The 23,086-nt window shown below is 42.7% G+C and overlaps 1 protein-coding gene across 8 annotated transcripts in view; it reads right to left on the bottom strand.

The window, feature by feature from the left end:
* Positions 1-23,086, bottom strand: part of LOC133496270 (kinesin-like protein KIF13B) — a 70,104-nt gene that overhangs the window by 6,269 nt on the left and 40,749 nt on the right. For 7 of the 8 annotated variants that reach the window (XM_061811631.1, XM_061811637.1, XM_061811633.1 and 4 more), the window contains 11 exons: positions 22,958-23,057; positions 22,317-22,443; positions 22,148-22,203; positions 21,947-22,065; positions 21,269-21,445; positions 12,212-12,304; positions 10,648-10,800; positions 10,486-10,563; positions 10,301-10,357; positions 4,800-4,887; positions 4,558-4,640 (listed from right to left, as the gene is read on the bottom strand). In XM_061811631.1, coding sequence (XP_061667615.1) covers positions 4,558-4,640; positions 4,800-4,887; positions 10,301-10,357; positions 10,486-10,563; positions 10,648-10,800; positions 12,212-12,304; positions 21,269-21,445; positions 21,947-22,065; positions 22,148-22,203; positions 22,317-22,443; positions 22,958-23,057 — 1,131 coding nt within the window. The remainder of the gene's footprint in view (positions 1-4,557; positions 4,641-4,799; positions 4,888-10,300; positions 10,358-10,485; positions 10,564-10,647; positions 10,801-12,211; positions 12,305-21,268; positions 21,446-21,946; positions 22,066-22,147; positions 22,204-22,316; positions 22,444-22,957; positions 23,058-23,086) is intronic. The other variant, XM_061811632.1, reaches the window with a different exon arrangement.

Here is a 23,086-nt window from a genome sequence, read left to right as displayed (position 1 = left end):
TTCAGAAACAACGTAGTGTGATAGTAATACTCCATTACAAATATGTGATGCTATGAGTGTAGCAGCCATGGCTAATGTCAGCTTGCTTATAGTGCTAATGCTAGCCTTGCTATCTTGTTAAACCTGGAAATAAATTTTGTTTTGTGACTACTGTATATGATTGCCACATGTGTTTTTAGCCCATTTTGAACATTTCATTCACCATGAGCTATGATCTAAAGTATTAAGTAGCTGTTTAACTTGTATAGTTTGTCATCTGTGGATTTGTATGTTTTTATTTTGCTATTTTTCCTGTGGTTTCAGGTGGCACGTGGGAATTGCAAATAAGAATCAGTTCTCAATTGCCTTACCTGGACGAATAAGGTTTGAAAAAATAAATATATTAGTATAAAAATAAAGCATACAACAATAATCAAAGGCTTATATTCATTCAAGAACTTTTGGAGTTTCATTTTAGCTTTAGTGGAGTTTGGTGACTGTCTACTACTTGACATCTTAAGTGAATCAATTCTACTCACACCACTGCAACTGTCAAGTTAAAGCATGCAAACCAGAGATGACAGCACAGTATAATCCATCCATCCATCCATTTTTTGAGACTCTTATCCTCACAAGGGGTTGCGGTGGTGCTGGCGCCTATCCCAGCTGTCATTGGACAGGAGGCAGGGTACATCCTGAACTGGATGTCAGCCAATCCCAGGGCACATGGAGAGAGACAACAGTTGCACTCACAATACCAGCTAAGGGTAATTCATAGTCTCCAATTAATGCACGTTTTTCGTATGTGGAAGGAAACCGGAGTGCCCGGAGAAAATCCACACAGGCACAGGGGTGACCATGCAGTCTTCAGAACTGAGGCCAACGCTCTAGACCTACATCACCGAATACAGTATAATGTACATCTTATTTTGTCTGTGAAAAAAAAAAAGCTCATTTCTGTGGGTTTTCTCTGGGTACTCCAGTTTCCTCCCATATCCCCAAAACATGCATGGTAAGTTAATTGAAGACACAAAATTGCACGTGAACCACCTCTTGCCTTAGATCAGTTGAGATAGGCTTCAGCACACCCGCAAGTCTTCTTCTTCTTCTTTTCCTTTCGGCTTGTCCCGTTAGGGGTCGCCACAGCGTGTCATATTTTTCCATCTTAGCCTATCTTCGGCCTCTTCCTCTCTAACCCCAACTGCCCTCATGTCTTCCCTCACCTCATCCATAAACCTTCTTTTTGGTCTTCCTCACGCTCTTTTGCCTGGCAGCTCCATCCCAAGCACCCTTCCACCAATATACTCACTCTCTCGCCTCTGAACATGTCCAAACCATCGAAGTCTGCTCTCTCGAATCTTGTCTCCAAAACATCCAACTTTGGCTGTCCCTCTAATGAGCTCATTTCTAATTCTATCCAACCTGCTCACTCCGAGCGAGAACCTCAACATCTTCATTTCTGCAACCTCCAGTTCTGCTTCCTGTTGTTTCTTTGCCCTTTGTCCTAGTAGAGACTCTTCTGTCACATAACACAACAGACACCTTCCGCTAGCTGTTCCAACCTGCTTGGACCCGTTTCTTCACTTCCTTACCACACTCACCATTGCTTTGGATTGTTGACCCTAAATATTTGAAGTCATCCACCCTCGCTATCTCTTCTCCCTGTAGCCTCACTCTTCCCCGTCCACCTCTCTCTTTCACGCACATATATTCTGTTTTACTTCGGCTAATCTTCATTCCTCTCCTTTCCAGTGCATGTCTCCATCTTTCCAATTGTTCCTCTGCATGCTCCCTGCTTTCACTGCACATGACAATATCATCTGTGAACATCATGGTCCAAGGGGATTCCAGTCTAACCTCATCTGTCAGCCTATCCATTACCACTGCAAACAGGAAGGGGCTCAGAGCTGATCCCTGGTGCAGTCCCACCTCCACCTTAAATTCTTCAGTCAAATCTAAGGCACACCTCACCATTGTTCTGCTGCCATCATACATGTCCTGTACTATTTTAACATACTTCTCTGCCACACCAGACTTACGCATGCAGTACCACAATTCCTCTTTTGGTACTCTGTCATAGGCTTTCTCTAGATCCACAAAGACACAATGTAGCTCCTTCATACCTTCTCTGTACTTTTCCACGAGCATCCTCAAGGTAAATAATGGTACTCTTTCTAGACATGAAACCATACTGTTGCTCGCAGATACTTACTTCTGTCATGAGTCTAGCCTCCACTACTCTTTCCCATACCTTCATTGAGTGGCTCAACATCAGTATTCCTCTATAGTTTCCACAGCACTGAACATCGCCTTTGTTCTTAAAAATGGGAACATGAACACTTTTCCTCCATTCTTCAGGCATCTTTTCGCCCACTAGTATTCTGTTGAATAAGTTGGTCAAAAACTCTATAGCCATCTCTCCAAATTGCTTCCATACCTCCACTGGTATGTCATCAGGACCAACTGCCTTTCCATTTTTCATACTTTGTAGTGCCTTTCTGACTTCCCCTTTACTAATCATCGTCACTTCCTGGTCCTTCACACTTGCCTCTTCAACCTTTCCTTCTCTCTCATTTTCTTCATTCATCAACTTCTCAAATTATCTATTTAGCACAGTACCGACACCAGTCAACACATTTCCATCTCTGCTGCACATCCTTCCCATCCATCCAGACAGAATTGTGGCAGGGCACAATCTGGCCAAAGTGAAAAATAAACTTCTGCTGCACTTCAGGTTCCTAATAGTACAGCGGGCTCCATAATCCTTCAATGAAAGACATTTGGGATGACCAGAACCCTTCCTAGAGCTTCCCACCCGGCCGATCTGAGCAATCGTGGGAGAAGAGCTTTGGTGAGAGGTGAAGAAGAACCCAAAGACCACTGTGGCTGAGCTCCGGAAATACAGTCGGGGGATGGGGAAAAAAATCTTGTGTGGATTATCAATGGTTATGCATGTCTTCCATTTTCTAATAATTGTTCCCAAAGTTGATTTCTTCACACCAAGTTGCTTACCTATTGCAGATTCAGTCTTCCCAACCTGTTGCAAGTTTTTCTGGTGTTGTCTGACAATGCTTCAGTCTTGGACATTGTGGAATTTAGTGTGTGATGGTTTGAGGTGGTGAAATTTTATATTGATAATATATTCAAACAGGTCCCAATAGTGATGAGTGGAGGACAGAGGAGCCTCTTAAAGAAAAAACAGGTCTAAGAGAGCCAGAACTCTTACTTCTTTGTAAGTGACCAAATACAGTGGTGCCTCGGTTCTCGAACACAATCCGTTCCAGAAGGCTGGTTGAAAACCGAAACGTTTGAAAACCGAAGCGCGTTTTCCCATTATAATGAATCGAAAATTAAATAATGTGTTCCAAGCCTCAAAAATAGTTTAAAGCGTTTTTTATTTTTTAGCCTTTCCTGATAATAAACTGCATAGTAGAAACACATGTAAAGTTTAAGTACTTTATATAATATTATTACTTAAAATGTATGCTTTAGCAGTAGAGTATACTTGGCTGGGCTGGGAGTGCATCGCCGTATCTGTAGCGACTCAGCCCCCAGCCTTGTAAACCTTTTTTATTAACAAAAGTGCAGAATAACTTCAAACAAGCAATAATGAGGGAGGGTTAATGGAACAAAAGAAAAAAAGCAATGCAAAACAACTGTTTCAAATGTCTTCGGTGGGGGTGACTCTCCCCTTTTTAACATAGAAAGAATCGAATGTAGACCGTTTCTGCCATCTTTTGAGCACCTTCCTAAAGTGGCTCATAATGTGATAGAAATTTTGCAGTGCTCTGCAACATTCTGCTTTGTTAGGGTGGTGGAGTTCTACAAAATTATAGATGTCGTTCCATTTGGCACAGATAGCTTTTATATGGGCACTTGAGACATCCTTCCTGCCTTCAGCCTCATCAGACGACATCTCCCCCCTTCATCGCCAACACTATCCCCAGCTAACAGCAGCTCGTTTACGAAAACAAGATGGCACTTTTCCACATCCTCCAAGATCTGTGGCTTCTGCTTGGTCAACACGGTTTTTCCTTTAGAAGCATCACTTGCTTTGAGGGCATCCTTGTGTTTCAGAATGGTGCTGATCGTCGATTTCGCGGTTGCACGCGTTACATCGTTTCCGGGTTTTTTTGGGGGTGCGTTTGAAAGCACAATAACAAATCATCGTTGGTCAGCTGATCGGGGCGTTCGAATACCGATTTTCGTTCGAAAACCAAAGCAAAAAAATCTTATTTTTCAAAAATATATTTGTATGAAAACAGAGACGTTCGAAAACCGAGGTACCACTGTACTTATTTTCTGCCATAATTTGCTAATTAATTCTTTTAAAAAATATATATTTTCTGAATCCCCCCCCCCCATTTTCTCTCATAGGTGAGGTATACTTATGATGAAAATTACATGCCTCTCTCATCTTTTAAAGTGGGAGAACTTGTACAATTGGTGGCTGAGAATTTTTCCCCAGTGTGCGCGCGTAGGTATTATATTCACACTGTCAATTTTAAATTCAGAATCAAGTGATAAATTGAAGTACTTGATGAAATAGTAGATTAAATCCTGAGCTGAAGAGGCTACCTGCTGACGGACAGTTGCCTGGTCTCCACCATCTTCTTTGCCAGCAGAAAGCAGCGACTTCAGGAGGTTAGGCACAGCCTTCACTGGAGGAAGAGAAAATACTGTACAGCAAAGCCTCAAATGAATTTTGAAATGAGTATAGCAGAGAATTGATCAAAATGTAGGTGGAATGGAAGAATGAATGAAAGATAACTCTGGTATCAAAAGAAGCAATTTTGCAATGCTAATTTACTAAATCTCACCTGTGTCTGGGTACAAGCTGTGCGATATGGAGCTCTGCATTGTGTGCATGGCCGGAGAAGTGGAGAGGTCCTGATGACTCTCCCCACCCTGTTTGTATACACAGACACACACATACATAAGAGCATGTCATCTGTGGCTTCTAAACAACCACGACTGAAGATGGGGTTTATACACACTAGTTTACTAGTCAATGATTAGAGCATGACTACTCATCGTAACCACATGGCTTTGACTTGACTTTTTGATGGAAATTAGTTGGTCAATGTAATTTATTTATATTATCTTCAATTTCTGTGTATAGAAGGGTTTTGATTTTTTTGCAGCAATAACTTATTGCAGCCAGCCATTTGGTAAAATCATTTAAATTCATATTTTCTGCCCTCAATGCACATTGAGCACGTCATGTTAACAGAAAAAAAATTGAATTTTGGTAGATTTATTAGAAAAGAAAAACTGAAATAAAGCATTAAGTATTCAGACCCTTTGCTATGACATTCACATTTCACTTGGTGGTGTCCATTTCTTATCATTATCCTTGAGATAGTTCGAAACCTTCATTGGAGTCCTGCTGTGTTTATTTGTACTGATTGGACTTCATTAGGAATGCCTCACACCTGTCTAAACTAGACCTTACAGCTCACAGTGGATGCCTGAGCAAATGAGAATCGTGAGGTCAAAGTAAACATGAATAGCTCAGAGATAGAATTGTGACAAGGTACAGATTTGGTCAAGGTTATAAAGAAATTATGCTCCACTTAAGATTCCTATGAGCACAGTGGCCTCCATAATCCTTAAATTGAAGACGTTTGGGATGACCAAACCCCTTCCTAGAGTTGGCTGTTTAGCCAAACTGAGCAATCGGGGGAGGAGAGCCCTGGTGACAGAGGTAAAGAAGAACCGAAAGATCTCTGTGGCTGAGTTCCAGAGATTCAACCAGTAGATGACGTGTGTTACTTTGTTCTATGTATAAAGTCAACCATCACTGTAGCCCTCCGCCAGTCAGGACTTATGGAAGAGTGGCCTGACTGAAGGCTCTCCTCAGTGCAAGACATAGCCCGCATGGAGTTTGCATTAAAAAAAGGAAAAAAAACACACCCAAAGAACTCCAAGACTCTGGTCTGATGAGACCAAGATAGAACTTTTTGGCCTTAATTCTAAGCGGTACATGTGGAGAAAACAAGGCAGTGCTCATCACCTGTCCTATACAGTCCAGACAGTGAAGGATGGTGTGGCAACGTCACACCGTAGGGGTGTTTTTCCAGCTACAGGGACAGGAAAACTGGTTACAATAGAAGGAAAGTTGAATGTGGCCAAGTCAAGGGACATCCGATACGAAACCCCCCCCCAGTGCTCAGGACCTCAGACTGGGCCAAATGTTCACCTTCCATAAAGCACAACTCTAGGCACACAACTAAAATAGAGTAGCTTTATTCTTCAATGACCCAGACAGAGCCCTGAATTAAACCCAGTTGAACATCTCTAGAGAGACCTGAAAATGGCTGTTCACCATCGAACCTGACAGAACCGGAAAGGATCTACAGGAAGTAATGCCAGAGGATCCTCAAATCCAGGGGAATTTGAAATTAAAAACTTGCTAGCGTGAAAAAGCTGCAAAAATTTCAAGAATTCATTTTTTTCCATCAATGTGCTGGTGTGATGTGTACATTAATGGCTGCGATGTAGTATATTTCAGGGGGTCTGAACACTCTGCATACCAACTCTATGTAGCTTTGGTGAGTAGAGTGAGAAGCAGAATAGGAGAAAAAAAACACTCAAGCAGGATTTCGAAAAACTTGTCGGCCCGTACTATCCAGGTGGAGGGAGAGTGGGGACTGTTCCAGCAGCAAACACACAAAGCAAGAGGATATTTTTCCAGCTGAAAATACCATCACAGAACACCTAGCAAGCTTTCACCCAGGCCCATGTAAATTCTCTTTTGCTGTAATGTATATTCAGTGTCTGAGCTGTTGGCGAATATAGATAGATCTGTTTAAACTATTCTCACGTTTCTGTAACTTTTGTTTTAAATTATAGCACCCTACAGAAAAAAATAACTGATTAAGTGGATGGCTACTTTAAAATCTTAAATCCAACAAGTGCTGACGACTTGTTTTAGTTAAGTGGCTTGAATCTTATGAAGAGAAATAGCATGATGAGTCAAGTTCAACATTTAGACAAGCTATTTTTAAAAGACCACATAGCTCAAATTATCATCTGTGTTTCTCCAGCTCTCAATTTTATCCCCATATCCGAGGTCGGGTCTGAGGGGCAGAAACTTTAGCAAGGAAACCCATACTCCCCACTCCTCAGCCACTTCTTCCAGCTTTTCCAAGAAGATTTTGAGGAATTCCCAGCGAACCAAGAGATGGGGTCTCCTCCCAGTGGGACATATCCAGAACAGCCTCACTTGGGAGGTGTCTAGGAGGCTTCTGAAACAGATGCCAAGTCACCTCATCTGGATCCTCTCAATTCACAGGACCAGCGGCTCTACTCTGAGCCCCTCGCTGATGAGCGAGCTTTTCACTCTCTTTCTAAGGGAGAGCCCAGACACTCTGCTGAGGAAACTCATTTTGGCCACTTGTATCCGTGATCTTTTTATTTTGGTCAAGACCCACAACTTGTGCCCATACAGTGAAGAAAATAAGTATTTGACCACCCTGCTAAATTGCAAGTTCGCCCACTTATCATGGAAGGGTCTGAAATGTTAATCATAGGTGCATGTCCACTATGAGAGAGATAATCTAAAAAGAAAAATCCAGAAATCACAATGTATGATTTTTTTTTAACGATTTATTTGTGTGATACACCCGCAAATAAGTATTTGAACACCCAAGAAAACCAATGTTAATATTTGGTACAGTAGCCTTAGTTTGCAATTACAGAGGTCAAACGTTTCTTGTAGTTTTTCACCAGGTTTGCACACACTGCAGGAGGGATTTTGGCCCAATCCTCCACACAGATCTTCTCGAGATCAGACAGGTTTCTGGGCTGTAGCTGAGAAACATGGAGTTTCAGCTCTCTCCAAAGCTTTTCTATTGGGTTTAGGTCTGGAGACTGCTTCGGCCACACCAGAACCTTGATATGCTTCTTATGGAGCCAGTCCTTGGTTTTCCTGACTGTGTGGTTTGTGTGCATTGTCATGGTGAAAGACCCAGCCATGTTCAATGCTCTGACTGAGGGAAAGAGGTTGTTCCCCAAAATCTCACGATACATGGCCGCGGTCATCCTGTCCTTAATACAGTGCAGTCGTCCTGTCCCACGTGCAGAAAAACACCCCCAAAGCATGATACTACCACCCCCATGCTTCACAGTAGGGAAGGTGTTCTTGGGATGAAACTCATCATTAGTCTTCCTCCAAACACCGTTAGTGGAATTATGACCCAAAAGTTCATTTTGTTCTCATCTGACCACACAACCTTCTCCTATGACTCATGTATATCATCCAAATGGTCATTGACATGTGCTGGTTTAAGTAGGGGAACCATCTGTGCCATGTATGATTTCAAACCATGACGTCTTTGTGTATTACAGTCACCTTGGAAACGGTGGTCCCAGCTCTTTTCAGGTCATTGACCAAGTCCTGTCGTGTACTCCAGGGCTGATTCCTCACCTTTATAAGGATCATTGAGACTCCACGAGGTGATATCATGCATGGGGCTCCACTCCAATTGAGATTGACTGTCATGTTTAGCTTCTTACGTTTTCTAATGATTGCTCCAACAGTGGACCTTTTTTCACCAAGCTGCTTGGCAATTTCTCCGTAGACCTTTCCAGCTGTATGGAATTGTACAAGTTGGTCTCTGGTGTCTTTGGACAGCTCTTTGGTCTTGGCCATGTAAAAAGTTTAAGTCTTACTGATTGTATGGGGTGGACACGTGTCTTTATGCAGCTAATGACCTCACACAGGTGTATCTGATTTAGGATAATACATGGAGTGGAAGTGGATTTTTAAAGGCGGACTAACAGGTCTGTGAGGGTTACCGTTCTAGCTGATAGACAGGTGTTCAAATACTTATTTGCAGCAGTGTCACACAAATAAATCGTTAAAAAACAAAAAAAATCATACATTGTGATTTTTGGACTTTTCTTTTTAGATTATCTCTCTCACAGTGGCCATGCACCTACGATGAAATTTTCAGACCCCTCCATGATTTCAAAGTGGGAGAACTTGCAATATCGACGGGTGTTCAAATACTTGTTTTCTTCACTGTAGGCGAGGTTAGCAATACAGATGCATCCAATCTTATCTCTTATCCTCACAAAGGTCACAGGTAGTGCCGAGGTTATCCCAGCTAACTTCAGGCGAAAAGTGGACTACACCCTGAACTGGTCGCCAGTCATATTTACCGATAAATTGAGAGGTTCTGACCCTCTCCCTAAGGGAGAGCCTGGACACCATATGGAAGAAATTCATGTTGGCCATTTGTATTTGGGATGTTGTTCTTTTGGTCATGACCCACAGCTCGTGACCATGGATAAGGGTAGGAACATAAATCAAGAGCATAGCGCTCATTGAGCTCCACCTTTCGGCTTATCTCCTTCACCACAACGGATAGATACAAAGTCCACCACACTGCAGATGCTGCACTGATCCGCCTGTCAATCTCCCATTCCATTCCTCCCTCACCTGTGAACAAGACCCCAAGATACCTGAACGGCTCCACTTAGCATAGGATAGTTCACCCTTTTCTGACTGAGGACCATGGTCTCAGATTTGGAGGTGCTCAATCTAATTACAGCCTTTTTACACACCTGTGAACCACTCAAGTGAGAGTTGGAGAGCAATGCTTCAGGATGACAACAGAACCACAATCTATAAAAAGCAAAGTTATAATACTGAAGCCACCAAACCTGACTGCTACACCTGAGCCGAGACCCCAGTCTACTAATCCAGAGGCACTCTCCTTGAATTCCATGCGATGTTGCAGAGGCATGTCAACCACAACAATTCCACAACATGCATAGCCTTTAGGAACTGCTTAACCAACTCGGTGACCTCGTCCTTAAATGGACGATGGTGGAAATACACCCCACAGCTGAAGAATGCCTTGCTTGTCCCCACGGTCTCATTACCTGCACTCTTTCTCGATTAAGCTTCAGTTTACAGAACCCATCAATTCCTAATACAACATAAATTGACTATACTTTCTGGATTTGTGACTAACTTCTCCTCGCGGTTTATTTAGATTGCAAAAAGGTGGTTAGCGTTCATAAATCACAGGACAAGCAAGCACATTCAGGAAGGGGGTGTGTGTTTTTGCTCAAAAAAGTTCTCTGTCAGTCAGCAGACATCACATTGGTTGCATTTGTACCTTACAATGCTAGAAATTAACCAGGATCTTTTTGAAGAAAATAATCTTCAAATATTTTTTTTTCCACACAAAAAAATGGCTTTATACAATATATAGTATAGTATATACAGTATATATATGAGGGAATTTTTTAAAATGACGCAAGACTCAACACAAAGAAAAGTAAGTTGCAGTACTGGACCTCTCACCTTGAAGTTACCAAGTTTTTGAGTTGAAGAGAACACATCCAGATTGCTGGCTGAGAGCTGAGTGGGGAATTGCAGAAGCAGTGTGTAATCGAGAGTTAGTGAGTGCAGTTAAGGATGAAAAGAAAACCTTGATGGCCGTGAAATTTACCAAAGAATGAGTTAGAATTAAACCAGCTTCAACTTACACGGTGGACTGTTGGCGAGCTGAGGCAGCGTCTGGGAGCTTTCCCTCTGATTGCTAGTTGCTCCTTCACTGTTACCTCCTATTCTCAGGAACATGAAAGTTGGAGGAGGAGAGTGGGGCAGTTTATTGATGTATATGCTGCATATTTACTGTATTCCACGACCTGTCGCAGTCTGTCGAGAGTCAGAATGTTTTCCACTGCCAAGACACTCCGCAGGTATTTTTCAATAGCTGCTTCACAGTCACCTGACTGGTCATCTTCTGTACAAGCGGCCAACCGTGCCAGCATTTCTCGGTCTTCTGGCCCATGGAAATCCTGAAGGAACAAGGGTACGAATCAGCAGAAGAAAGAGTAATATTTAAGGGGATTATCACCTACTCTTGATAAATCCATGTTTCAGTTTTACGTGGGAGATAAATAAAGCATTCTATTATTTGCCATCATTGGCAGAGTACAAATATGTATTGAAATACACTAAAACTGTGCTGGTTTCTCAACCATTGTTATCAACATCTTAAACTGCCATTTGTGCTTGAAGTTCACCAAGATAGCTGAAAAATGCTCAAGTTTAGGTTAACTTTTGAATTTTGTAACACAGCTATTTGGGGTTCATTTCAGCTATGCATGGAGTGATTCACATTAGTAACTAAAAGCCACCACTGCGTGACAGAAAACATAAGGCAAGAATGGAAGACAGTGTGTATTTAATATATATTAATTCAGTAAAACAATTTGCACAGGTAAATCTATCTTGAAATATACACGGTCACATTTTTTTTTTATTTCCCTTATTTCTCCAGTTTAGAGCCAGTCACTTGGTTGTAAATGTATATTAACAACATTGTTAATGCAGTTACTGTTGTGGGTAGAAATCATCTTTCTCACACACATTTGAGAATATGCATCTTGCTTTGCTTAGTTTATAGGGAAAATTACATCCCACTTTGGTCACAAAATTAAAAAAGGTGTTTTTACAGTTAACTGCCATGCTACTTTTTACCTCCATCACTGTCTAGCTTGTGGCCGCCATAAAAAAGGACAAACTCAGACTGCAACGGACAATCAAAACTGCTTAACCCACACGCTACCCACTATTGAGGATTTGCACGCAACGCGAACTAGGTCCATAGCAGGCAGGATCCTTTTGGATCCTCCGCATCCTGGCCAACAGCACTTCCAGCTCATTCCGTCGGGAAAGCGCTACAGATCAATGCAAGTCAAAATGAGTAGGCATTCAAACATTTTTTTTTCCTCTGGCAATAGAGTCATTAAATTCTTGCTCAGCAAACCTACTATTTTTGTGTCTTGTGCCATGTTAGGATACTCACTAACATCGTGCTGGCTCAGTCAGTATAAGTATTAGTAATATATACATTTTTTTTTAAATATTTTGTAGACCGCACGATTCGTCACTTTAAACTCCTCCCTTTGCATAATTGACATTGCACTGGTCTGTAACAGGAACCGTGAACAGGTAAAGGCACTCTGTACAAGTTTAACACAATGACAACTCTTACCTGTTCTAAATTGAAGATTTTACATCTTGCACGACTCTTATATGGAATAGTTCCTATAAACAGAACTGTCTTTTTTTCTTTGTTCTGAATGTCGTACCAGGGCAGCGCCGACTGCCGGAGAACAGTTCCTTGTGTGCTTTTTACACACTTGGCCAATAAAGATGATTCTGTTCTACATCTATATAAAAGAGTATAATCCGGACACTTACTCCCGGGATGTTTGAAACAATTTCAAAGGTGACACCACATCCTGGGATGGTGCTGCGCTGAGACATTCTCTTCAGAAGGCTCTGGGCCAAACCCTACATCACCAGAACAAAGCAAAGCAAATTTATTTGTACAGCATATTTTATATATAAAGTAACTCAATGTGCTCAATGTGTCATCATTAAAACATTTAAATATAAATAAATAAAACATTTAAAATAAATGTGAATATAGTATAGTATAGTAAGAAGATAGTGCAAGAAATAAAAGTGCAAATAATCTAAAAAGCATGAGCGAAAAGAAGACCCTGTAATGTTCATGTTTAAGGAATTCAGACAGAGCTGTTTAGGACGTTGCCTGCTGCTCTTTTCCACAATGGTAGTCTTGGAGGTGTTACTGCCAACCCAAACTGCCTGAGGTCTCCCTGTGAGGGGAAGTGTGTCTTCTGCTCATATTTAGTGTATAGTGACTGTATAACTCATGTTTGAAGCATGCCAACTCATCAGTTAACCTTAAGTGAATCTTGCTGAAATGTTTACTAGTGACCAGGATGTAGGAATGTGCCTATTACCAGATAGATTTGGTTTAGTCATTATGATGCAGATATTTTGTGACGCTCTTCATTTTATGATGAAATTCTCTTGTGATCCTCTTTATTTTCTACTGATACTTTTGTGATGCGGACCCTACTGATAGTATAAGAAAGCTGCATGTCCTCTGTATCTTTGCACTTGTGATCTGCTACAGCCTTTGTCTGTCACTCATTTTTGCCCAGAATATTCTGTAAGTAAAAGCTTCGAAGAAACTGTTCATCATCTCCAGCCTGTATTTGGATAACCAACATTCTCACTACCCAAAATTAAATGAACACACGGGGGGAAAAGCGTCCTTCAACAGAGGAAAAAAAAGCCAAGTACACAGGGAGTGGTGAGTCCCAACTGGTTTAGTTTGAAAATGACGTACTGGGGATGATGGTGTTGAATGCTTAGCTGAAGTGTATGAACACCACACTCATGTGTGAGTATTTGGTCTCTCGGCAGGTTAGGTATGAGTAATGGGCAGTGGAACTAGCATCTGTCGCGCAGTTGGACCGATATGCATACCGGTAGGGGTCCAGCGTGGGGAGGAGGCAAGATTTGATGTCCTCCTTGACTAGCTGCTCAAAGCACTTCATGATGATGGGAGAGAGTGCAACTGGGCACTAGTCATTGTAGCAGGAGCGAGATGGCTTCATTGGGACCAGGATGATAGTGGTGGCTTTGAGGCAAGTTGGAACGATGGCTTGGCTCAGTGGAGGTGTTGGAGATGTCTGTGAGGACATCTGTGAGCTAATTTGCAGTCTGTCAGGATGTGGCCAGGAATGTCATCCGGTCCAGAGGCCTTCCTTGTGTTAGTCCTTCTGAGTGTTCTCCGCATATTGTCCGGAGACAGCAGCAGTACCGGTTATTGTGAAGGAAAGGGATGTTCTGTGCTGGGATGGTGTTGTCTGCCTCAAAGCAAGCAAAGACGTCATTGAGCTGATCAGGCAGTTGAGTTGTCGCAGGACTGTTAGGGGGGCTTGTAAATCTGTTCCTGGTTCCTGGTGTCTGCCACTGGATACCATGCTTCAGGTTCCTGGTGTCTGTCGCTGAAGCAGTGACAATCCTCCTGGAGTACTGCCTCTTTGCTTCTCTGGTGCCACGTGACAGGTTGGCTCTGGCTGTCCATAGGCTCAGCATTCCAGGCCTTCAGAAGCCTATGGACTTACCCTGTCGGCCATGGACTCTTATTGGCCCTGAAGGAGATGGTTCTGGAGACCGTAACATTATTCAAGCATTTCTACACGTAGGCAGTGACGGTCTCTGTGTAGTCCTGGAGGTCTGTGATGTCTGTATCCAGTCTGTATCCAGGCATTAGCATGACAGCAGTGTGGTCTGACGCTCACAAGTGGGGGAGGGGAAGAACATTGTAGCCCCTTTGTAACTAGTGTAAACATTGTCCAGGATGTCATCTCCCCTAGCGGAAACTTAACATGTCCATGAAGTTATGGAACCAAGGTCTTGGTGTGGTTAAAATCCAACCTGGATGAGGAAAGCATCAGGGTCTGAGGTCTGCTCCTCACTGATTAGCTAGTGGTATTTGTACAGTCCCTCGCTTCTGTTGTTAGTTGGGCTGGGCAGGGGATGTGAATGGCTGCCAGGAGAACAGCAGCAAATTCCCTCGGTAGGTGGAAGGACTGGGACTTGACATACGTCAACTCAACCTGTGGTGGACAGTGTTTACAAACCTCTGCAGCATCACCGCACAAGGCATCGCTGATGTAAACACAAAGCCCCCCACTGCGAGTCTTCCCCACTCGACAAGCGCTCTGTCTGCCCAGTAGCATGTTAGCCAGACGAGTTGAAAGGCATGGTCCGGCACGCTATCGTTGAGCCATATTTCCACAAAAACAAAGACACAGCACTCGCTCACCCTTTTTGTTAATGTGCAGAGTAATTGGATATAGTTTATCTTATTGTCCAGCGAGCATATGTTGGCCAGAATGATGGAAGGGAGAGCTGGCCGGTGCGGGCTAGCTGCTAACCTACTCCACGCTTGCCCCTCTTTTGCTTCATTCTTTTAAGAGCATAGCACTTCCACTGTGGGCTGAGTGAAGGAGTGGGGGTTAGGGGTTGCACTGGTCTCCAGATCAGACCTCAGTGACGTATCACTTCCATAATTGGTGGATTTACGTCAGAAAAATAATGTTCTGCGAATGTCAAGCAGAAATGCTTCGGAGTATTTACGCAACGGGGTGTGAGTGCGTCAAGGAGACAGACAAGCCGACAGTTCCCTTACAAAAAAAAAAAAAAAAAACGAAAAAAATGTCTGCTAAGAGACAGGAGGCGCTCCACGTGCACGTCCCACCATCTTCGAAGTTGTTGGCAACTTATTCCATTTGTGTGGAGCTTCACCATGTTTGTTTTTGACTCTGTGCACCACTATGTGACCAGAGTCTGTCGATCTCAGAGTCCTCCCAATTTGTATTCCATGAGCATTTCTTTCATCTATTCAGGACATAAACCATTTAGTGATTTAGAGACCAGTTTCATAACTTTTAAAATCTATAATAAAGCTTATTGGAAGCAAATGTAATGACTTTAGAATTGGGGCTACAGGCTCTGACCTCTTTGTTGGGGTCAGAACCCAAGCTGCGGCATTCTGAATGAGTTCCAGCTGTTTAATGGTCTTTTGGGGGAGTCCAGTCAGAAGACCATAACAATAGTCAAGTTAATGGGAGAAAAAAGCATGGATGAGGTTCTCCTGGTCTGCTTGACACATGCAAGGCTTCAGTCTGGATATGTTTTTCAAATGGTAAAAGGCAGTTTTAGTGATTGAATTGATATGGCTGTTGCAAGTAGGGTCAGAATCTATCAGAACACCAAGATTTCTGAGATGGTCTTTGTTTTTTTTTTAAGACAGTGAGTGCAGGTTACAAACGGCTTCTTTTTCTTTCGGCTTGTCCCGTTAGCAGTCACCACAGCGTGTCATCTTTTTCCCTCCAAGCCTATCTCGTGCATCCTCCTCTCTAACACTCACTGTCTTCATGTCCTCCCTCAAAACATCCATTAACCTTTTCTTTGGTCTTCTTCTCGCTCTTTTTCCTGGCAGCTCGATTCTCAGCACCCTTCTACCAACATACTCACTCTCGCACCTCTGAACATGTCCAAACCATCGAAGTCTGTTCTCTCTCACCTTGTCTCTAAAATGTCCAACTTTGGCTGTCCTTCTAATGAGGTCATTTCTAATCCTATCCAACCTGTTCACACCAAGCGAGAACCTCAGCATCTTCATTTCTGCTACCTCCAGTTCTGCTTCCTGTTGTTTCTTCAGAACCACCGTCTCTAATCCATACATCATGGCCGGCCTCACCACTCTTTTATAAACTTTGCCCTTCATCCTGGTGGATACTCTGTCACATAGAACACCAGACACCTTCCGCCAACTTTTCCACGCTGCTTGGACCCGTTTCTTCTCTTACTTACCACACTCTCCACTGCTCTGTATTGTTGACCCCAAGTATTTGAAGTCGTCCACCTTCGCTATTTCTTCTCCCTGGAGCTTCACTCCTCCTCCGCCCCTCTCATTCGCCACCTTTACCTTTTCCCTACAACGCATCTCAATAGATTCCTTACGTTTCTCCTCAGTCCTCTCCATGTCCCATTTCTTCTTCGCTAATCTCTTTCCTTGCATGACTTCCTCTATTTTGGGGTTCCACCAACAAGTCTCCTTCTTCCCTTTCCTACCAGAAGACACCCCAAGTACTCCCCTGCCTGCCTCTCTGAGTACTTTGGCAGTAGTATTCCAGTCTTCTGGGAGCTCTTCCTGAGCATCTAGGTCCTGTCTCACCTCTTTCCGAAAGGCCACACAACATTCTTCCTTTCTCAACTTCCACCACCCGATTTTCTGCTCAACCTCTTTCCTTGTATGACTTCGGGTTCCACCACCGAGACACCTTCTCCCCTTTCCTACCAGACGACACCTCAAGTACTCTCTTGCCTGTCTCTCTGATCACCTTGGCTGTAGTAGTCCAGTCTTCCAGGAGCTCCTTATGTCCACCGGGAGCCTGTCTCATCTCTTTCTGAAACTCCGCACAAAATTCTTCCCTTCTTAAGGTTCCGGCACATGGTTCTCTGCTCTAACTTTGTCTTCTAAATCTTCCTACCCACCACCAGAGTCATCCTACATACCACCATCCTATGCTGTCAAGCTACACTCTCCCCTACTACTACTTTACAGTCAGTCGCCTCCTTCAGATTACATCGACTGTGCAAAATATAATCCACCTGCGTGCTTCTACCTCTGCTCTTGTAAATCACTCTATGTTCCTGTCTCTTCTCGAAATAAGTGATCACCATTGCCATTTTCATCCTTTTTACAAATTTCACCACCATCTGTCCCTCAAAGTTCCTTTCCTGGATGCCTGACTTACCCACCACTGCTTCATCGCTCCTGTTTCCTTCACCAACATGTCCCTTACAATCTGGACCAGTCACAACACTCTATCTGTCTGGGATGCTCAGAACCACTTCATCTAGTTCCTTCCAGAATTTCTCTCTGAACTCTAGGTCACATCCTACCTGTACCGCTCCTTTTCTCCTTCTTTCGTCCTATCACTTCTTCATCGCCCCTGTTTCCTTCACCAACATGTCCCTTACAATCTGCGATGCTCAGAACCACTTCATCTAGTTCCTTCCAGAATTTCTCTCTCAACTCTAGGGCACATCCTACCTGTACAGCTCCTCTTCTCCTTCTTTCATCCCATCACTTCTTCATCGCCCCTGTTTCGTTCACCAACATGTCCAATACAATCTGCACCAATCCCAACACTGTCTGGGATACTCAGAACCAATTCATCTAGTACCTTACAGAATTTCTCTTTCAACACTAGGTCACATCCTTCCTGTACAGCTCCTTTTCTCCTTCTTTCATATCCAACCTGGAGTACATGTCGTCATATGCCTCTTGCTTAGCCTCCTCCAGCTCTACCCTTTGCCCTATGACACATCTCAATGTATTCCTGACGCCTCTCCTCAGTCCTCACCGTGTCCCACTTCTTCGCTAACCTCTTACCTTGGATGACTTCTTGTATTTTGGGGCTCCACCACCAAGTCTCCTTCTCGCTTTCCTACCAGAAGACACCCCAACTACTCTCCTGCTTGCTCTCTGAATACCTTGGCAGTAGTATTCCAGTCTTCTGGGACCTCTTCCTGTCCATCTAGAGCCTGTCTCACCTCTTTCCGGAAGGCCACACAACATTCTTCCTTTCTCAACTTCCACCACCTAATTCTCTGCTCTACCTTTGTCTTTTTAGTTTTCCTAACCACTACCAGAGTCATCCTACACGCCACCATTCCAATGTATTTACAAATAGCAATCCTCTTTATTGCCAAAAACAATTAGTTGTTTTGTTGTGGTTTAGTTGAAGAAGATATTGGCTCATCCAGTTATTTATCTGCTGTAGACTGTGACACAACACCTCATATGAAATGTGGACACGGTAGACAGTGCTAAATATAACTGTCATTTGTATGGCTATGACAATCAAAATTAAAGTTCTGAAAATGTGACCCAAAGGTTTACAGCCATATACAGCCTGAACGGTCAGGCTCCGAGAATTTACACTTGAGGGACCCCATAAGTCATTGGGCTTTGTTAAGATTGAGCATTTCCAATGGTTACAAAGTAACTTTTCCTCCAGGTAGAACCTGAAACTTTTAAGGACCGTTCCATTTAGTCCTACACATATTTCCAACCTGTTCAACAGTATATTATAATCTACCGTGTGACACATTCCCGAAGTCAGTACTCCATCTTATCATTTAGCACTTTGATAACAGCAGATTCTGTACTGTGATGAATTCGACAACCTGATTGAAGTTAGTCAAAAAGTCGTTTTAAATTTAAGAAATTAACTCTCTCTATAATCTTGGCTATGAAAGGGAGATTTGAGATGGGTCCATATCTTGCTAACATGTTTGCGTCCAGTGCTCATTTTTTTTTTTCTCCCCGAAGAGGCTTAACAGCAGTTACTTTGAGTTTTAGGCTGATGTGAGCAAGTCAGTCGAGAGAGCTTGTTGATGCTTTCAGTTTGGGAACTGTTTTCCATACAGATTTTTGGTCAACTATTAAACCCTGACATGGTAATAGAGTTTTCCGTGGGTGACTTTAGTTGTCGTATAGTTTTATCATTTGTCTGATTTGTGCTGATATTGTCATGTTCTCAGTTTTGAATGGATTGGTTTTGTTTTTCCTGTGTTCCATGTATTGTGTACTAATTTTGTTAGTTTTGTCCATCTGTTCGTGTTTACCCTGCTCCCTTGTGTTGACCAATCAGCTCCCTCCAGCTACTTGTGTCCTGCCCAGGTGTTTCTCATTGTCTTGTTAGTCTCCGTGTAGTTAACTCCCCGTTTTCTTTCAGTTGTTGTTGGTCCACTGTCCTTGTCATAGGTTGCTTGTTGCTTTGTTGCCCATTGCATTTTTGAAAGTCATGTTAAGTTTCTAGTTTAGGGTTAGGTTAAACTGTGTTACTTTGAATATTTTTGGTTGGTTCTTTAATTTTTTCATTTTTTTTATTAGAATAAAAGATTTTTGAGATTCCTCAACTCGCTTCTGTACTTCTGATTGCTACTTGAGAAGAGTTGGGTGTATTTGAACACCCTGGTATATTTCAAGTTTTCCCACTAAGAAATCATGGAGGGGTCTGACAAAACTATACAACTCCACACGGCTGCAAAGGGCTACGAAGAAATTGCCAAGCAGCTTGGTGAAAAAAGGTCCCTTGTTGGAGCAATCATTAGACAATGGAAGAAGCTAAACATGACGGTAAATCTCAATTGGAGTGGAGCCCCATGCAAGATATCAGCTCGTGGGTTCTCAATGATCCTTAGAACGGTGAGGAATCAGCCCAGGACTCCACGACAGGATTTGGTCAATGACCTAAAAAGAGCTGGGACCACCATTTCCAAGGTGACTGTTGGTAATACACTAAGATGTCATGGTTTGAAATCATGCATGGCATGCAAGGTTCCCCTGCTTAAACCAGCACAGGTCAAGGCCCGTCTTAAGTTTGCCAATGACCATTTGGATGATACAGAGGAGTCATAGGAGAAGGTTTTGTGGTCAGATGACACCAAAATTGAACTTTTTGGTCATAATTCCACTAACTGTGTTTGGAGACGAATGATGAGTTCCATCCCAAAAACACCATCCCTACTGTGAAGCATGGAGGTGGTAGCATCATGTTTTGGGGGTGTTTTTCTGCACATGGGACAGGATGACCGCCGCCATGTATTGTGAGATTTTGGGGAACTACGTCTTTCCCTCAGTCAGTGCATTAAAGATGGCTCATGGCTGGATCTTTCAACATGACAATGACCCGGAGCACACAGCCAGGAAAACCAAGGAGTGGCTCTGTAAGAAGCATATCAAGGTACTGGCGTGGCCTCGTCAGTCTCTAGACCTAAACCCAATAGAAAATCTTTGGAGGGAGCTGAAACTCTGTTTCTCAGCGACAGCCCAGAAACCGGTCTGATCTAGAGAAGATCTGTGTGGAGGAGTGGGTCAAAATCCCTCCTGTAGTATGTGTAAACTTAGTGAACAACTACAGGAAATGTTTGACCTCTGTAATTGCAAACAAAGGTGACTGTACCAAATATTAACATTGGTTTTGTCAGGTATTCAAATACTTATTTGCAGCTGTATCACACAAATAAATCGTTAAAAAAAATAATGTATTGTGATTTTTCTTTTTAGATTTAGATGTTCTTCTTTTGGCTTGTCCCTTTCGGGGTCGCCACAGCGTGTTATCTCAGATGAACGCACATATATGTTTGGCACAATTTTTACGCCGGATGCCCTTCTTGACGCAACTCTTCTCAGGGAGTGGAGGCCCCAGTGGGATACGAACCCACAACCCCTGGTTTACCAAACCAGTGCTTTAACCACTGAGCTACGGGGCCTTTGACTACAGGAAATGTTTAACCTCTGTAATTGCAAACAAAGGCTACTGTACCATATATTAACATTGGTTTTCTCAAGTGTTCAAATACTTATTTGTAGCTGTATCACACAAATAAATCGTTAAAAAAAAAATCATACATTGTGATTTCTGGATTTTTCTTTTTAGATTATCTCTCTCTCAGTGGACATGCACCTACGATGAAAATTTAAGACCCCTCCATGATTTCTAAGCGGGAGAACTTGCAATATAGTGCAATATAAACAAATACCTATTTTCTTCACTGTATGGGTCCAAGTTGTGGGTCTTGACCATTTGTAAGTCTGATTTAAATATTCTGCATTGACTCATTCTTTTTTTTATGCTGGTGTTATGTCCTTGTTTTTAGATGTCCAATATCTTTGGACTTTGGTCCCAGTAAATTCTAGGGAGAGCTGCCGGATGGAAAAGTGAGGCATCTTGATGGGTTGACTTTTTGCTAATACCAGGCTTGAATTAATTCACGCTCAGAAAATGGTGAGAGTATCAGAAAATATTGGCATTGGCAATATTGAGAAACAGGAGGGAAAAAAAAACTTACCTTTTTTCCAGTGACATTGACACAAATGCGTTTCCTCAGGACCAACTGCATGTGGGCAGGGTGGCTCAATTCAACCACGACACGGATTGTCAGGTAGACCCTCTGCTCACCCGATGCCACACGGCTGAGCTCGGGGCACCCGTGGACTGTTGAGTCCCAGGATGCGTCCACTTTCACCTAGACCACATAAAACAGTAAAGTAATAGGGAATGAAATGTTTTCATCCATCCATCCATTTTGTGAGCCACTTATCCTCAAAAGGGTCGCGGGACCTTATCCCAGGTGTCATCATACAGGAGGCAGTTACACGCTGAACTGGTTGCCAGGCAATCGCAGTGCACATAGAGACGAACAACAGTCGCATTCACAATCACACCTAAGGGCAATTTGGTGTCTCCAATTAATGCATGTCATTGGGTTCTGGGAGGAAACCAGAATGCCCAGAGAAAACCCATGCAAGCATGGGCAGAATATGCAAACTCCACACAGGCAGGACTAGGATTTGAACCCCGGACCTCAGAATTGCAAGGCCAAGGCTCTAACCAGTTGCGTCACTGTGCCGCCTGAAATGTTTTCATGAAATATTTTATTAGCTCTTTACAAGATTATTACTCTTCAATCAAATGGGATAAATCAAAGTTTAAATTTACAGAATAGATCTGGTGGATGTAACCTTACTTCTGAATCATAGTGTTTGACAATGTGAAGGTCAAAGAAGTCGTCTTCATACTCCCCACCAAGATAGGCATCTACACCCCCAGCTAGAGGCTGTGAAAGGTTTGACTGGAAATCATCAGCTACAGACCCCAAAAAAATAAGGAATCAAGTTCATCATAGATTCAGTGAAAAAAAGTGCCAATTGAATTACAGACAAAATACCACTGAGATCCAGAAACAGAACAGGAATGTGTGTTTCCATTCCAGGCACAGGAACTCTGCAAAAAAACAACAACATCAGTGTTTGGTTTAAGTGAGTTAACCCCTTCGTAATTATAGAGCGGAGGTGTGAAGATTTAATGCTAAAACACAAATATACAGACACACACACATTTCAACCGGTGCTCCAGGAATGCCGCTGCCAGCTGTTGGCACCAAAACAGCATTGCGTTCTTCGGTAAGTGTCAGACGGCATTCCAGCAGCTGGGACTCCCTCTCCAAATCATCTTCGGACTTATCTGTGTGTAGATACACAGGTGTAGCATGCGAAATCACAGTTTAGTTGAAGGAGGGAAGATAATGTTACTTAAAAATGGTTGAGATAGGGGGAGGCTGATCTAAATCGAATTCTAACTGGAAATGACTTGCCAACCATAATTATAATAAATACATTTAACAAAATATTACAAATACTTAAATAGTACTGCTGCAACATTTTCCAAAAATACATTGCACATGTTGGAAATGTTGCAAGGTGCTGGAGCCTTGCACAGCTATCAATAACCAACCTTTTTCTTTTTTTCCTCTTCAACAGAGTGGACATCAATGGCAAACATTATTAATCCTTTTGATGCTTCTGTATTATTAATAGCGCTGTGCTGGATATGTAAAGTGACATATCTGGATTAATTGTGTCTTCATCATCACTTGTTTTTAACAAAGTTCATGTGCTGCATACTGGTGGTAGATGTGGGAGGGCGTTTTCTTAAAATGTACGCTGTAAGAGAGTGGTGTTCTTGAATACACCTCTACCTGGTTTGGACACTACTTTCTGTAACTGCTGGTCCAGATACTCCTGTCTCTGAGTGAGCGTGCCCAGCCATTGTTCCCTCATTCTCTCCAAATCAAGTTCCTTCACACAAGCACACACAAAATACCCTT

Source organism: Syngnathoides biaculeatus, chromosome 23 (genome assembly GCF_019802595.1).
Source record: "Syngnathoides biaculeatus isolate LvHL_M chromosome 23, ASM1980259v1, whole genome shotgun sequence".
Lineage (NCBI taxonomy): Eukaryota > Metazoa > Chordata > Actinopteri > Syngnathiformes > Syngnathidae > Syngnathoides > Syngnathoides biaculeatus.
Note: the sequence above shows the minus strand (reverse complement) of the source record. Positions and strands in the feature narration are given on the sequence as shown.